We start from the raw sequence: 16305 nt of genomic DNA on the forward strand, positions 1-16305 counted from the left end.
GATAAGATAATAGTTATGATAGGTCGGAGTGATGTTTCAGTGGTCATCCAATGGTCACTCTTGACCACCTTTTAGATAAAAAGACCCGGGGTTGTCAACCCATGATCACTGATTTAAGCTCATATGGCGTTGAGCTTTTGACATTCCGCGGCGTCCGTCCATGCGTCCATCCATCGACCCTTTTTCTCTCTCTAAAAATCGCTACTAGTCCAAGGGCACTCAAATGTATAAATGGTGGTCCTGAACACAGCCCATGGGTCCCGAGGGGCGGGCTTGAATGGTGAGCTTTAGCAAATTCTTTCCTGTAGAAATGATAGATTGGTCTAAAACATTCTTATATCTGTTGAAGTGGAATCAGTTTAGTACAAATAGTGGGTCTCGGTCCCCTGAGCCAAGAGGCGTACTCCACTTGGGGGAATGGAGACAAATAGCTTAAAATCCTTCCTGTGTAGGAATGTCAGGATTCTGTCCAAAATAGGAATGAAGCTTCATTGTGGGAAGGGAAATCAATTTTGTAAACACAGTGGAAGCAAGCCCCTGGAATCGGAGTTACGGAGCCTAATAGGGATAATTGTTCATTTTTTGAAAATATTCTCCTTCTCAATGCATTGAAGGATTCTGTCACAATTTGGTGGGAAGCATGATTGGTCAAGGAGACTTTTATAAATGGTTGGTAGAGGGATGGGGCCCACAGGGAAAAAGACATACACATTTGCTATTTCTTTAGTTTGGAGTGATCGATTTCAGATAAATAAAACCATGGAGTGATGCACAACAGAACGAGTTATTTCTTCCATGCATTTATTTTAGGTAATATTTGAGTTGAGGCCTGACCATTGAAGTGTGAAATGTCAAATTGGAGTAATCAGGAACGCAACGTGAACAGTAATTAAGGCTATTCAGTCGTTAAATAACCAAAACATTAAATTATATACGTTGGGGAATTTTAGGGGGAGCTGGGGGTGGGGGAGGGGGTAACCAGAATTCTATTCGTCTCAAAAATCTTTTCCAAGTAAGAATAGAGATATATAATAAGGCATGCTAATTGGGTATAGAAGTTAAACAGAGTATTCGAACCCCGCATAATCTCGTGAACATAAATACGACCTCTCAGGCACCCTACAACATTAATGAAACCACCCTTTCCCCAAATTAATGGTCCCTTGATATCATATACTACCAAAAATGGCCGAGGTAATCGATATAATTCGCTTCCAGCTTCCGTTAGCTAACGAGACAGAAAGTTACAGAGTACGCCAAGTTAAAACGTGCTAATTTGGAGAAAAGGCCATTTCGGTTCTCTCCTCATCGATTTTCCTTTCTAAGCGGACGGAAATTATAGTTCTATTACAAGAACGGCTATTAAATTAGATGATTAGATATCGTGTTATACACTCACCGTCCAATTTGCTATGAAGACAATTTTCTAAATAGAGCAGATTATTGAACTAGTCGGCACGATTTCCTTCCCAAAGTTGTATTTAATTAAATCTAAAACTGCACTTTAGAAATACACGTTCCACACTGACTGATCATTTACAGATGTCCAGGTCCAAAGTGCAGTGAAACCGATAACGTTATCAATATGCTTTGGTTTCTGTATTTCAAATAACGGTGTTTTAATTTCAGGACCGTAAAAAGTGTCTCCCTAGATGAAATCACACCGTTATGTTTAGCGACAGATGAATTTCGTCACAGTACTTTAATTTGTATGTTATAAGGGAGGTAACTCCCATCAACTGTACAATAATTGCCAAACTACCAAGATTACATGACGAGGTGAAATGTTATGAAGATATATATACTCCAATGTCCTTATAGCACTATGTTTAAATAATTGATTTTCATATCGGCCATTCTGAAAAGCTTAATCAAGACTCGCGTAGCATATTATAAAAATAACTCCATATCAAATCTTGAACCGTACATCAGTAGAGAGCCTCATTACTTTGACGATGTATTCTTGAAAAAAAAACTTTAATGCAACTCTCCCTGATCAAATCGTTTGAGCCATATGAATTTGAAAACTATGATGTGTCATATTGAAAAGTATTCATACAGCGTGTTAAAGTTTAAGTATTCAATAAGCAATACATAAAAAACCTTAAATTTAATTAGCTAACTTAGGGTATTTTTGTCTTGTTTTACACGAGTTATAAAAGTATGGTTATTTGTAACAGTTTACCAGTATAACATTTGCGATGTTCAAAAATAATTACGCTGGTCGATGAAAGAAAACATCACGTCTATTACTAATAATCCTACATCACATTTAAACGTTAATTTTACGTTGAATTATAACAATTTTTAAACATTCCATATTTATGAATAAAATAAAGGAATGAATCTAAACGCAATGTGATCAACGCTTTATCAAAAAGCATGAATTTCAGTAGTGATGTGGACAGTAGATTATGATTCATATAAAGTTGATAGAAAAATATAATTCATGTTGATATTCAGAATATGACTTAAAAAGAATATATATTTGATATAGAAAATAACAATTTCGAACTTGAACAGTAAAATAAGCACATCGCTATGCGGCGGCCATCTTGTTCTCCCTGGATCGTCTCGAGAATCAGCAATAACAAGGAACGACTAAAGATTGTTGAGGGTGTCCATACAGCATCATTACATGACATATACATCCCGTGGTCGGCTTCTTCTGTCCTCCTAAATTGTCAAAGGTATAATAAACATGGTTATTGATTTTTTTTTTCAGAAACTGATAGGTGCTAGAAACCTATAGGCGGTTTTATATACAAAGATTGAAGTATCGTCATGTTGGAAAACAACAATTTGTGGCGAAGTTCAATACTGTCTCTATCATAGCTGTTACCTTGTCTAGCTATAATCACACGTGGCATCATATTTCCTTTTATTCTTGGCATACTATATACACCAAATATCGGTCAAATACTTAAAGCCAGCATTGCAAGCTCAAATAAATCATGATTGTTGTCATGTACAATTTCATATAAATCATGATTGTTGTCATGTCAAATTTCAGATAAATCATGATTGTTGTCATGTTCAATTTCAGATAAATCATGATTGTTGTCATGTTCAATTTCAGATAAATCATGATTGTTGTCATGTTCAATTTCAGATAAATCATGATTGTTGTCATGTTCAATTTCAGATAAATCATGATTGTTGTCATGTTCAATTTCAGATAAATCATGATTGTTGTCATGTTCAATTTCAGATAAATCATGATTGTTGTCATGTTCAATTTCAGATAAATCATGATTGTTGTCATGTTCAATTTCAGATAAATCATGATTGTTGTCATGTTCAATTTCAGATAAATCATGATTGTTGTCATGTTCAATTTCAGATAAATCATGATTGTTGTCATGTTCAATTTCAGATAAATCATGATTGTTGTCATGTACAATTTCATATAAATCATGATTGTTGTCATGTCAAATTTCAGATAAATCATGATTGTTGTCATGTTCAATTTCATATAAATCATGATTGTTGTCATGTCAAATTTCAGATAAATCATGATTGTTGTCATGTTCAATTTCAGATAAATCATGATTGTTGTCATGTTCAATTTCAGATAAATCATGATTGTTGTCATGTTCAATTTCAGATAAATCATGATTGTTGTGATGTCAACAAAATCACAACGTAGCTTCGACAATGTATTTACTAATTAGAGCAATGACAGGACCATAAAGACAGGAGACAATTTCCCAAAATAAACTCACAATGACTTTGGTCAGCTTGATCTCCTTGATGATAAGACTCTCCAATAGCTGTAGGCTTTTACTTTCCTCCTGTAACTAACAAAGAATGTGTAACTTTTTTACAGACGACCAGGACATACAGACATTTAATGATATACAGACCATCAGAATAGACATCGTAACATACTGACGATCAGGACAGACATACATGTTATGATATACAGACCATCAGAATAGACATCGTAACATACTGACGATCAGGACAGACATACATGTTATGATATACAGACCATCAGAATAGGCATCGTAACATACTGACGATCAGGACAGACAGACGTAATGCTATACAGACCATCAGACTGGGCATCGAAACATACAGACGATCAGGTCAGACAGACGTAATGCTATACAGACCATCAGACTGGACATCGTAACATACTTGCGATCAGGACAGACAGACGTAATGCTATACAGACCATCAGACTGGACATCGTAACATACTGACGATCAGGTCAGACAGACGTAATGCTATACAGACCATCAGACTGGACATCGTAACATACTGACGATCAGGACAGACAGACGTAATGCTATACAGACCATCAGACTGGACATCGTAACATACTGACGATCAGGACAGACAGACGTAAAGATATACAGGTATTGTTATACCTTGATCAACAGACTGCACAGTTACATATTGACGACAACAGAAAGTACATTGCAATACTGGCCACGCCAGGCTGGACAGTCCAACATACTAATCGTAAGGAAAATATTCTAAACATTCTGCCCACAGGCTTGACACTGTATATTGCAACATACTGGCCACCATGACTGACATTGTAATATACTGACCATCAGGACATTGTAATATACTGACCACCAGGACATTGTAATATACTGACCACCAGGACATTGTAATATACTGACCACCAAGATAGACATTGTATTATACTGACCACCAGGACATTGTAATATACTGACCACCAGGACATTGTAATATACTGACCACCGGACATTGTAATATACTGACCACCGGACATTGAAATATACTGACCACTAGGACATAGTTATATACTGACCACCAGGACATTGTAATATACTGACCACCAAGATAGACATTGTATTATACTGACCACCAGGACATTGTAATATACTGACCACCAGGACATTGTAATATACTGACCACCAAGATAGACATTGTATTATACTGACCACCAAGACATTGTAATATACTGACCACCAGGACATTGTAATATACTGACCACCGGACATTGTAATATACTGACCACCAGGACATTGTAATATACTGACCACTAGGACATAGTTATATACTGACCACCAGGACATTGTAATATACTGACCACCAGGACATTGTAATATACTGACCACCAGGACATTGTAATATACTGACCACCAGGACATTGTAATATACTGACCACCAGGACATTGTAATATACTGACCACTGGACATTGTAATATACTGACCAACAGGACATCGTAATATACTAACCATCAGGACATCGTAATATACTGACCATCAGGACATCGTAATATACTGACCACCAGGACATTGTAATATACTGACCATCAGGACATTGTAATATACTGACCACCAGGACATTGTAATATACTGACCATCGGACATTGTAATATACTGACCACAAGGACATTGTAATATACTGACCACCAGGAAATTGGAATATACTGACCACCAGGACATTGTAACATACTGACCATCAGGAAATTGTAATATACTGACCACCAGGACATTGTAATATACTGACCACCGGACATTGTAATATACTGACCACCAGGACATTGTAATATACTGTCCACCAGGACATTGTAATATACTGACCACCAGGACATTGTAATATACTGACCACCAGGACATTGTAATATACTGACCACCAGGACATCGTTATATACTGACCACCAGGACATTGTAATATACTGACCATCAGGACACTGTATTATAATGACCATCAGGGCTTTGTATTATACTGACCATCGGGGCTTTGTAATGCACCTACCACTAGGGCAGATATTGTAACAAGTAACGACGTACACTAGAAGAAGGTTCGATATTTTGCCAATATAAAAACACACCTATAACTACCAGAAGGGACACAGAGACTTATCCAAATACAAGTAAATATCTTCACATCCATGGCTCATCCAACAGAAATACAAACCTGAGTAATTTGTCTGGCTGTTTCCTGTCGACGCTCTCGTATAGATTTCACTTGATCCGTTAGCTTCGCCATCTTTTCGTTGTAACACATGTTGGCTACAATAAAGAATACAGATGATCGTGTTTTAAATGAAATTCAACCAAGAATGAAACAGCTGTATTGCCAATATTGATTTTGAAACAGAAAGAAAAGTAAAGAGAAAATCTGTAGATGTGCGCGTCCTTATAAACACTACATGTATCTTCTGTTAATCATAAGTAATGTTGTGTAAGACTTGATAGTGTTATATAACAAACCTGTATTCCAGTTGTCGGGTATGCCCTTAAAAGGCATGAACATGTCGTTCGGCGGAAAGGATGATACACTTCCGGTTGATTTTTTTCGGCGTAATTTCGTACTGATAACGGGCTTCGGTTTTATCATTTTTTTCATTGGTCGTTGGTTCTGCGGTTTCAAATCACGACTTTCGGAAACAGACGTCCGTGTCCTTCTGGACGGACATAGATCAATTAACTGCAAATTGTTGTTATCGTCAGTTGAGAAAATCTTCCTCTGCTGCTGTCCAAGCCCTTGGGTCAGGAAAGGTGGCCGAGTCCCGCCTAGGAACATTAGCAAAAAAAAAAAAAAAAAAAAGAAAGGAATTCTTATCTTGTTTTCATTGATGGAAACAGAGGTTTCCTTCGAGACATGGACTTTACTTACTGAAGTATACGTGTTTATGTCACACGATACTAAAACAATAATTTCAGCACATGATTTGACTAGCATCACATCCCTGAAAGAAACGTGCATTTTGCGTCCCTTTTTTATAAAGTTTATATAATTGCAACTATGGATTTACCGTGCACTTTGAAATTTCACTTTACAACCTTTCAAAAGTATTAGATCAGGGAAGCAAGCTGCATGTAGAGGTAACTATTGAAAACAAAGGTTATCGTCATTCTAAATGATTGGGCGATGAGAATCATGTTGTTTGACGTTAATTCTTTTTAATTTTGGCGATGTTATGATTCCTCATGTTGTATACGGGCTCATATAAGTAAACTTAAATTTTACAACTAAACTGATGTTTATTTTAGGATGATATGAGCTTGTTGTTACTGCTGGGCAATTTTTCCTACTATGGCTGAGCGTTATCTCTCAGCTTAGTATACAATTACCTTCTGTATTTATTTCCTTCGTAAGAGTAATGCTTCCTTTCATTTGTTCCGGTTGCCTGCGCAGCTTGTTTTGTACTTCTGGGCTAGTAGTAGATGTAGTTCTAGACACGCCAGACTGTCGTGTTCCAGGCCGAGTGTTCTCTTGTAATGTACGTCTGGACAGACAACTTGTAGACCTCGACAAAGGGTTGCCAAGTTTCGAAGTCAGAGTTTTCTTAACAGGGCGATAGCTTTGTGACATATAATTACTGGTGCTTCTCGACAATTGCTTAATTTGCTTTGGAGGTTTGGCACTGCTTCCCTGTACTGTCCTTTGTAGCACGTGTTTCCATAATACTGGGCTCGTGATAGCTGTAGTCCTGGAAATGGGCGTGGTCTGTGTATATACGTCCTGATAATGCATATTAATGAAATATTAACGAATCATTGCAGTTATGATCGCCATACTTCTTAAACGAAATACTGTTTTCTGTCCCGACTAAAAGTATAAAGCTTTGCAAGGTACATAGATGACACGATTTTATCATTAACAGGGTGTTGAAGGATTGCCAAAGTTCAACAATCAAACAAACTCACCTTAACCTTTTGTACTGTCGCACGCTTTGTGTTTTGCATAGACGACCTCGCCAAGGATTCCACCTCGTCTTGTAGAGACAATAAGACTTCCCTGGAAGAGGAAACTGACATGTTTTGAACTATGGCTATCATTTACATTTAAAGACGATTGACTATCGACACCACATAGAAATAGATGATCTCAGCAATATGGTAGATCGTGTGACGACCAGTCAAAAACAGGCAAAACGAAAACTACTATAGCGAGAAAACGAACAACGAAAAAGGTGCCAAAGTGAAAAGAGAAAACATGAATCGAATCAAGCCATATGCCGTCCATTTTAAGTCTCTTTTGGGTTTAGCATTTTACCTTCAATACCTTAATCGTTTTGTCATCGTTGCTTGCCTTTCTTTTTAGTGTGCAAAAAGAGAAATGACAAAATTTTTAATCAACCAACATTTAATGGTTAGTACTTGACACTTATGTTCTAATAACAAAATCAGTTTCAAGCCACACATGAAAGTTTTCAAAAAGAAAATATAACAATCTGATTAAAATACAAATCTTAATTAACCACTCCAATACTGTACGCTCATTAAGGAACAGGAAGTATTGGATTGGTAAATAAAGATCTGTATTTGAACCAGATGGTATAATAGAGTTACCAAGTTCCATTTCTACATAGCGGAATGAGGTAGTTTAACTCTCATACCTTATAGGAGTAGATAGTTTATCCAACGAATTCGTTTCATCATCGGGAATTTCTGAAAAACAGAAGGGAAATTTTGTCTCATCGCAAGAACGTCATGAACAGAGTTGCTTTCAGCAGACATTACCTTTGAGCGATTGATTTGATAACCGTCACTCACATGACGACAATTTCGCGCCATTATTCGGTGTTACCAGGCAGAGTTTGACCCCTGTCACTCGAGTGTATTTAAACAAATCACAAAAAAAGATAATTTCCTTTTGCTGTATTGAGTCTTGTTAAAGTATTTTACTGAAAAGAAATTTAGAACTTTATCTGTGTGAACGTTACCGACACCCCTAGACATTGGCAAACTTGGGCCTCAAACGTTCCCTGTAATATAGCTCTCTGAATGTCTACACACTGTTGGCCACCACAGTTGCACGTGACTTATAAGGCTTACCTTTGACGAAATCTTGACTATAACTCATCTGTTTAATTTTCACCACTTAAAGTGAAATAACAAAGCTCAAACATAAATGAACGATTTTAAAGTTTGTATCAGCCATCTTGAAGATCTGATCAAGCGTAGACCGTAGCATGTACAATCTATTCTAAGCATATCTCTAATACATCTTGAATTTTCTGTTATTTACTGTCGAAGAAACCAGTAACAGCAACGTCAGGTCTGTTGTAAATGGTAACGGCCCTATTCACACCGAAGAATCAAAATAGAAGATGCCAACTGCAATTTGTTGACCTCGCATGTACTTCTAACAATCTATATTTACTTTACCACGCAGTAAAGATAAGTCAGACCCACCTATTTCGTCGTCCTTTGTTTGTATGATACTACCGAAGATCTCTAACAGATCTGCGAGCATCCTTCTGTTCCTGTTGACAATACCCACGCCTGTCACGTGGTCCATCGGGATCCCGAAAATGTCGTCAGCCAAAGAGTCAACGATGAACTGGCCGATTTTGGCGCCATCTCGCTTAGACAAAATATTATTGGAACCTGGACAGACGTATGTAACGATATAAAAAACAAAACAATACATTGATCTTTTAGCTGCCATAATTACGATATAAAGGAAAATTTCACTGTAAATCATCATAATGCATTTGGATGTTTTGTTTTTTTTTCTTGCTTTTTTTGTGTGATTTTTTTAATTCTTAAAAAATAATTTCTTTCTTGATTGTTTTCTCCCTACTGTTTCTTGTATATGCTGTTTGGAACAAAATAATAAAAAAAGACCTTCTAAACGTTAACTGTCAATGAAATCTATTTACAGTAATACAATTCTTCCAAACGTTTCATAAAATAGAACTATTCCCCTATCAACATCAAAGACTACAAACAATCTATAGGAATATAAGGGGAATAAATCAGATATGAAATTTTACTTCTCGATTTTTACAGCACGCAAACGTTTGATGTGCCAGTGACGACGCTTGTCCTCAAAAATCCATTATTCTTCTGACTATTATAACGATGCCTTGGCAGTTCACATAAGTCACAGAAGTCTACATAGCTTTGCCTTTAACTATTCTCTGACAAATTGTACAAGAATTGCTCGGATATCCGAGTAAACGCAAGATTCATAATCGCTCACTCAGTGCAATTCATTTTTCATCTAATAACATTTATAAACTAAATCGTTTTTACCTTTTTTCTCTCGAAGTGTTCTATATTGGCATTACCGAAAATAGGGACGGGGCAATTTAGGGAAATATTTGATTGGTCAAAAAATAAAATCAGCCAATCAAAGAAGACCTTTGAAAAGTGAAATTGCCCCCGTTCCTATTTTGAGGAACGTTAACAACATTGACAGCTTATTTGATTTAAACGAAATACACGAAAAGACATTACTGGACACTTGCCATACGATTCGGGGTATGTATACGTATATATGTAACACAAAGACGTTACCTGAATGTGAATTAAATACGTGCGTTTTTACTTGATATAAGCCTTATTTGGCCTGGATTTCAATGGACAGACATAGCTCATCGGGGAATTCATCGATCTTGTTTCGCTTTCACAGTAAGCGAAAGGCGAGTAAATTTATTCTGTTGTACTAAGTCGTGTTTTCCATGTAGGTAATTTATTTGCAATAATTTTGGCACCAAAGAAGTAAAAATTGAACAACATGATGTCGTGTACCGACGATTTTTTTCAGGGCAGTGAATTTCTCTCTAGTAGTACCTCAGTTTGTTTACATTGCTCTTCATTTTCCTATCCCACTGGCAATTCATAAACTGATAATACTCGCCTGATATTAGTAAGGTTTCACCACATCTTCGCGATACAATTACTATTATAACGACGTGATCTTAATGCTCTCTTGAGATTTGTTAAAACGATGAGTTATCATTAACAAGTCGTGCTCATTACTCTTACTGATATAGGGGGTTACTCTGGGTAGGTCGTGACTTTTCTATTGGTTACTCTTTTTTTCAACTTCGTACTGCTCTTACTACTGTCTCTTGTGTCCTTAGTATTGTATATTTTGTTCTTTTGTTCATAGAATGGTCTATTTTGTTCTTAGTACTTTGATGAGGTCAATACACGATTTTATCGCACCATTCAAGAACAATATCGACCGAGAAAAGGTGCCGAGGTTGATACATTTTTTGGTTGGTGCGATAAATCAATGATAGACCGATATCAACTTACTGTAACTGCGAAAATAATTAAAAACCACTGACTGAAAGCAAAACTTCCGACTTTGTCATGATATTTAGAGCGTTTTCATCAACTAAAATAAAATACTAATAGGTATTATTTCGGAGAGGACAATGATTCCAGGGGAAATATTTCATCATCTCAATAAAGAAATTTGGTACATTTGTGCTAAAAATACGTGTTTTCTCTTTTATAATACAGTTATAGATAAATAACGGGCTGTAATATTACTTAATGGTGTTTATTACGTTTGTAACACATTGACGCCCAACGAAATCCCATGGGATTCGGTATTATGAATCTGGAGTTGCGATTCAGGAAATCACAAGCCAAAAAGGGACATATTGTTAAAAGGAGTACAGTGGCATGTGGTTCGATTCCAGATCGGAGCAGAAATGTGTCGATTCATTGTTCTTTCACATATACCTTTTATATATGAGGAAACCACTACTATGTCAGTAATTTATTTCATGATATGAAAAGGTTTGGATGTTGAGATTGTCAATGATTCATAGTCTATACCCTTTAAAAAGTATTACAGCGCGAAGCAATGAAAATAAATGTGTAAAGATTTGATTTTCATAAAAATTCAAACAATATTGGTATTGAAAGTTACTATCTGTTAATGGTGAGATGGAAATAGATATTGACGTTTTTTTAATGTTTTAACAGTAAAAGCGGGAATAAAGAAAAAATATTGATTAATTGATACAAGTTATTTGTAATGGAGACATCGTGGCTCCCTAGGTACCTGGTACGACTTGGCCTGTCACGTGATGATATAGGAGAGCGAAGTGTTTCACACTAATATCATCCACATCTTGTATCGATGTAGATCGTGGTCCCATAAGATCCAGTAAATCGTTGACGCGACAAACAATATCTGAAAATACAGGTAATCTATCCCCTTAGTACAAAACTCCGTACCCTACCCAAACATATCTAAAACATACAGATAACACATGATTACATTTGCGATTTTGGGTTTCAGGTCGTTTTGAATATTTCACAAATATTATTGGTTAGGGTTTCTCATTCATTTACGCGTCATGCACGCCTGCGCGTACGTGTGTATATATAAATGTAATTGTATGTGACACAGAAGTTGTGTCCCATTACATGTAGAACTGAAACACTGTCTAAGTAACTTTTACGTACCGTCATCAATGTCGTGGTCCGTTCGGTCAGTCGCCATTGTTGCTCAGCGGAGTCATTTATACAACTCTTAAACGGGGCACTGAACCAATCTGACTAATCCCGTGGCCCAAAGTTAGAAAGCAAAGCATGCTTTTCATGCAATACGGTGTGCTCGCCAACAAAGTTTAATGTTTTTGTATTTCCGAGTCAAAGTTCGTGCGCTTGTCTTACCTTTTCACACGAGACACATTCGGGTTAAGGATATAAAAGAACACACAATATATTTTAGTAGCTAAATAAAAAATAACACCATTATTGGTGTTATTACAGAATGTTGCAGTTTCAGTACGAGTAGCCTCCCTTCTTTCAACAACGCTGTTGATCTAAACGACACAAAACAAATTTTGTCGGCAGTTCACATTCTTTAATTTCAAACTCTTAATTTCAAATACATTCGGTAATACAACATAATTCATTATAATTGTATACATATTCTCTCATAATTACATAATGCGTCCAAAGTTAAGCATACTTAGTCAATGTATATATCAAACATCAGTCATTAAAGTCACAAAGATATTCCCTTATCAGGATTAAGTACAAGCACGGGATAGTAAAGAAACCATTTCTATACTGTGTAATGGGGATGTAAAATTGACACCCCGCCCTAAGGTACCAGGTGAGAACAGACTATAAGCTATGTGTACCAAGGACGTCCAATATTAGTCACTCAGAGAACATTTAATGACTTTTCGAGAATACCACTCTTTTATTATCAGATACGCCCTAAACTACAAAATTTCGATCGTGGATGAAAAAATGGGGATGTTTGCTAGTTTAGACAGCTGAGAGCGGAATGGTTATATCTTCGAATGGAAAATAATTCACAAAGACCGGACGGTTCGTGTCCTCTATATATTCTAAGAGCACTATTCAGAATCTGTACACGTATCTATATATCTTTACGTGTTCGGGATCAGTTTATATCAGTCCAAGACCACAAGATGTAGAGTACCATTTCCGACTTCATCGAGACTGGTATAAATCGATCTTAATCAGACATTGTATACGGGTATGACGTGTTTCCCCGTACACAATCGTATCAAAAAAGAAAGAAAAAAAATCTAAATCTGTTTTCGTTTCCAAATTCTTCAATTTGACTAAATCCCCCTTTCCAGATTATTCAATAATGAAGTCATATGGCACAAAATGTCACACAGACAAATCCGACGAGACAGAAAAAAAAATCTAACTTCCGGAAATTTGCTTAACACAGGAAACTCCCCCGTGTCATGTGTGTAATGTGGCATATCATTTCAAAACTTGAATCAAATAGCATAGACTTTTCTGAATAAAATATTAAAAGTGATTTTCTTGTTATTGTTTTTTAACAACTGCTAGGGGTAGGTAACGCCCACTTGGCCTGGAAATGCTTCTCGGAACTATTGAAGTCGGTCATTGTAAAGTATTCTGATACGTCTGTACCTAAATGAAATCCATTTGATATACAGATTCCATTTAGGTATTTTTATAAATGTATACTTACATCGGCTTTATTTGAAAACTATGTTCCCAAATAGCATCCCTTTACATACGTACACTGACAAAACATATAGCTGACGGACAAATATCTGAAAACAGTAAGGAATGGTTGAGACAGTAAACCTCCCATTACAGATTTAAACCATGTCATAATGGAATAAATAATATGTTAAACACATATAGTAATATAATATCAAATACATAAACAAATACATACAAACAAAACCTTCAGCGTGTATCTTATCAAGATTTCCAACCAGAATTATGTATGTAAAATATTCACGAGTCCCGTGGTGTATTGATATTCACGAGTCTCGTGGTGTATGAATATTCACGAGTCTCGAGGTGTATCAATATTCACGAGTCTTATGGTGTATTAATGTCCACAAGTCTCGTGGTGTATTAATATTCAAAAGTCTCGAGGTGTATTTATGTTCACAAGTCTCGTGGTATATTAATTTTCACGAGTATAATGGTATATTAATATTCACGAGTCTCGTGGTATATTAATTTTCACGAGTCTCGTGATGTATGAATATTCATGAGTCTCGTGGTGTATTAATATTCATGAGTCTCGTGGTGTAATAATATTAACGAGATTCATGATTAAAGTACATTCAAACAGCATACGATATGTTTCACTATAGTATTCACGGACTCTGATATATAGTGTTATGATATTCACAAGTCTTGTGGCATATTTATACTCACGAGTCTCGCAGTAAATAAATATAACAGACTCTCCCAGCATACAGTTCATTGACGTTTTGGAGATTAATGGCATCACGAGATCCGCAGGATCAGAAATAAAAATTAGAAATCTTAACGAAAACTGATTTTCATTTATTTCTAACGGAAGTCATATTTGGAATTATCTATTTTCTGCGAATGAAAAAAGCTGAAATCAGCCAATCGGCTGAAGATTTTCATCTCCGAAGGATATGGATATTTATGAGTATCATCAATATGTCAGTATACCTCCCTAAGATTTTATCCTACCTGTACAAAAAAATCACACAGTATGGCACCATATAATATCTCAAATGTTCCCAAAACATATGCATCACCTTCCCCTTATAAACACAGTAATTTGCTGGTGACCGGGATTCTTTGATAAAGTGGAGTATTTTTTATTCAATTTCTTATGTACATATAACGATAAGTGATTAAAAAATGAATAGCGTGTCCCATACAACTAACTCCTGACTGTTATAAAGCACCAAGAGTGTGAGGTGGGGCAAAGGGAGGGAACCGGGTGGGACGAGATTTGGAGTAGGATAGGTAAATAAAGGTATCGGGAGCGAATTCAGAAGCGGAGATGATGAGGAGATGAAGTGACGATGGGATAGAAGTAGAAGAAAGGATTGGTGAAAGGTTTTGTTAGAATGTCCACGCGACAGCCAGGGTGAAGGGAAGGGGAGGATTATGGATGAGGTAGTGAGGGACAGGAGAGTGGTATTGATGAAGCACTATAAACACATGAATATGTGTACATTGATGTAAATCAGCTTACATCATCAATTTAAATATTTATAGAAATACCAGCGTTTTACTTCATTATCACAATACACATCCATTAAATCACAACCGCCACTGAGTCACAGTACCCATAATGCAACAGTACACGAGTCATTCATTTAGCCACACAACAAACTTCACAAGGTTAGCAATCACGACTTTATGAGGACTTGTTAATTTTGTTAATGTTTGTATGACTTACATGAAGATTTTTGTTCTCGGTAATATCATCAAAATACATTTTAAAACAATACCACGTGACAGGAACGTAAAATAGAAATACATTATACGTCCCTGTACATGATGAGAAATACAAGCTTTCATCAGTTCCCACTATTCAAAGTAAATAGATTTGTTTTCGTTTTCCATTTTGAGAAAGAAGACATTATCAGTGTATAAAGATATAGTTAATTTTCCAGGAATGAGAAATGTAGATTTATTTTGAAATTAAATCTATTTGAACCCTAATTAAGTTATGTAAGGCATAGGGCTGGAGTCTCAACGGCGACAAAAATGTTGACATCACACATCTAGCTTGTAAAATCTTCTTATTTTATCATAACTTAAACTTTATATGAAAGGCCTCCTTTCATATATACTCAAAAACCGACGCAGATAAACGGTTTTACTTTGACTACCGTCTCAGCTTTGAATGATGATAATAATAGTGATATATTTTTGTCTTTCATCATGTACAGATCCGATGTTTAGGAATTTGGTTTGCGTTTTCTTTCTCTTTCAGGCACTGTTTTCACAACGTTTAGGCGGAGTTGAAAACCCTTTAGCTGAGTGCTCAATTCTATTAACAAACCTCCTTATCGTCCATTAGAAAATCTAAAATGAAATTGGATATTTGAAGTGAAACAGGAAATGAAATCGTATGCATACATGCATGAACACGTATGGTAACATCAGTATAGGGTTAAATATATGTGTGACGGGTTTGTAGACAAATACAGTCTGGCGTCCAACTTCATTTAAGATTGTTAACATTTGACAAACGATTGAAAAAATTAAAAACTACACTAATCGGTTTTTTTTTCAATAGCTATTATAAATTCGTAATTAATTTCTTCGCGTTTGAAATATAAATGTTATTATTTAAATTTC

The 16305-nt window shown here is 36.0% G+C and overlaps 1 protein-coding gene across 1 annotated transcript; it reads right to left on the reverse strand.

Annotated features, from left to right (window-relative positions):
* Positions 1-2634: 2634 nt before the first annotated feature.
* On the reverse strand, positions 2635-12193 carry LOC132559419 (uncharacterized). The gene is made up of 10 exons (XM_060224032.1): positions 12157-12193; positions 11750-11881; positions 9133-9327; positions 8334-8385; positions 7642-7732; positions 7066-7456; positions 6226-6504; positions 5906-6000; positions 3726-3800; positions 2635-2676 (listed from the first exon to the last, which is right to left on the reverse strand). The coding sequence occupies exons 1-10, from the start codon at positions 12191-12193 to the stop codon at positions 2635-2637; spliced, it is 1389 nt and encodes a 462-aa protein (XP_060080015.1).
* Positions 12194-16305: the final 4112 nt, after the last annotated feature.

Source organism: Ylistrum balloti, unplaced genomic scaffold, assembly GCF_031769215.1.
Source record: "Ylistrum balloti isolate Yb309-2 unplaced genomic scaffold, AGI_CSIRO_Ybal_v1 Utg370910, whole genome shotgun sequence".
Classification (NCBI taxonomy): Eukaryota; Metazoa; Mollusca; class Bivalvia; order Pectinida; family Pectinidae; genus Ylistrum; species Ylistrum balloti.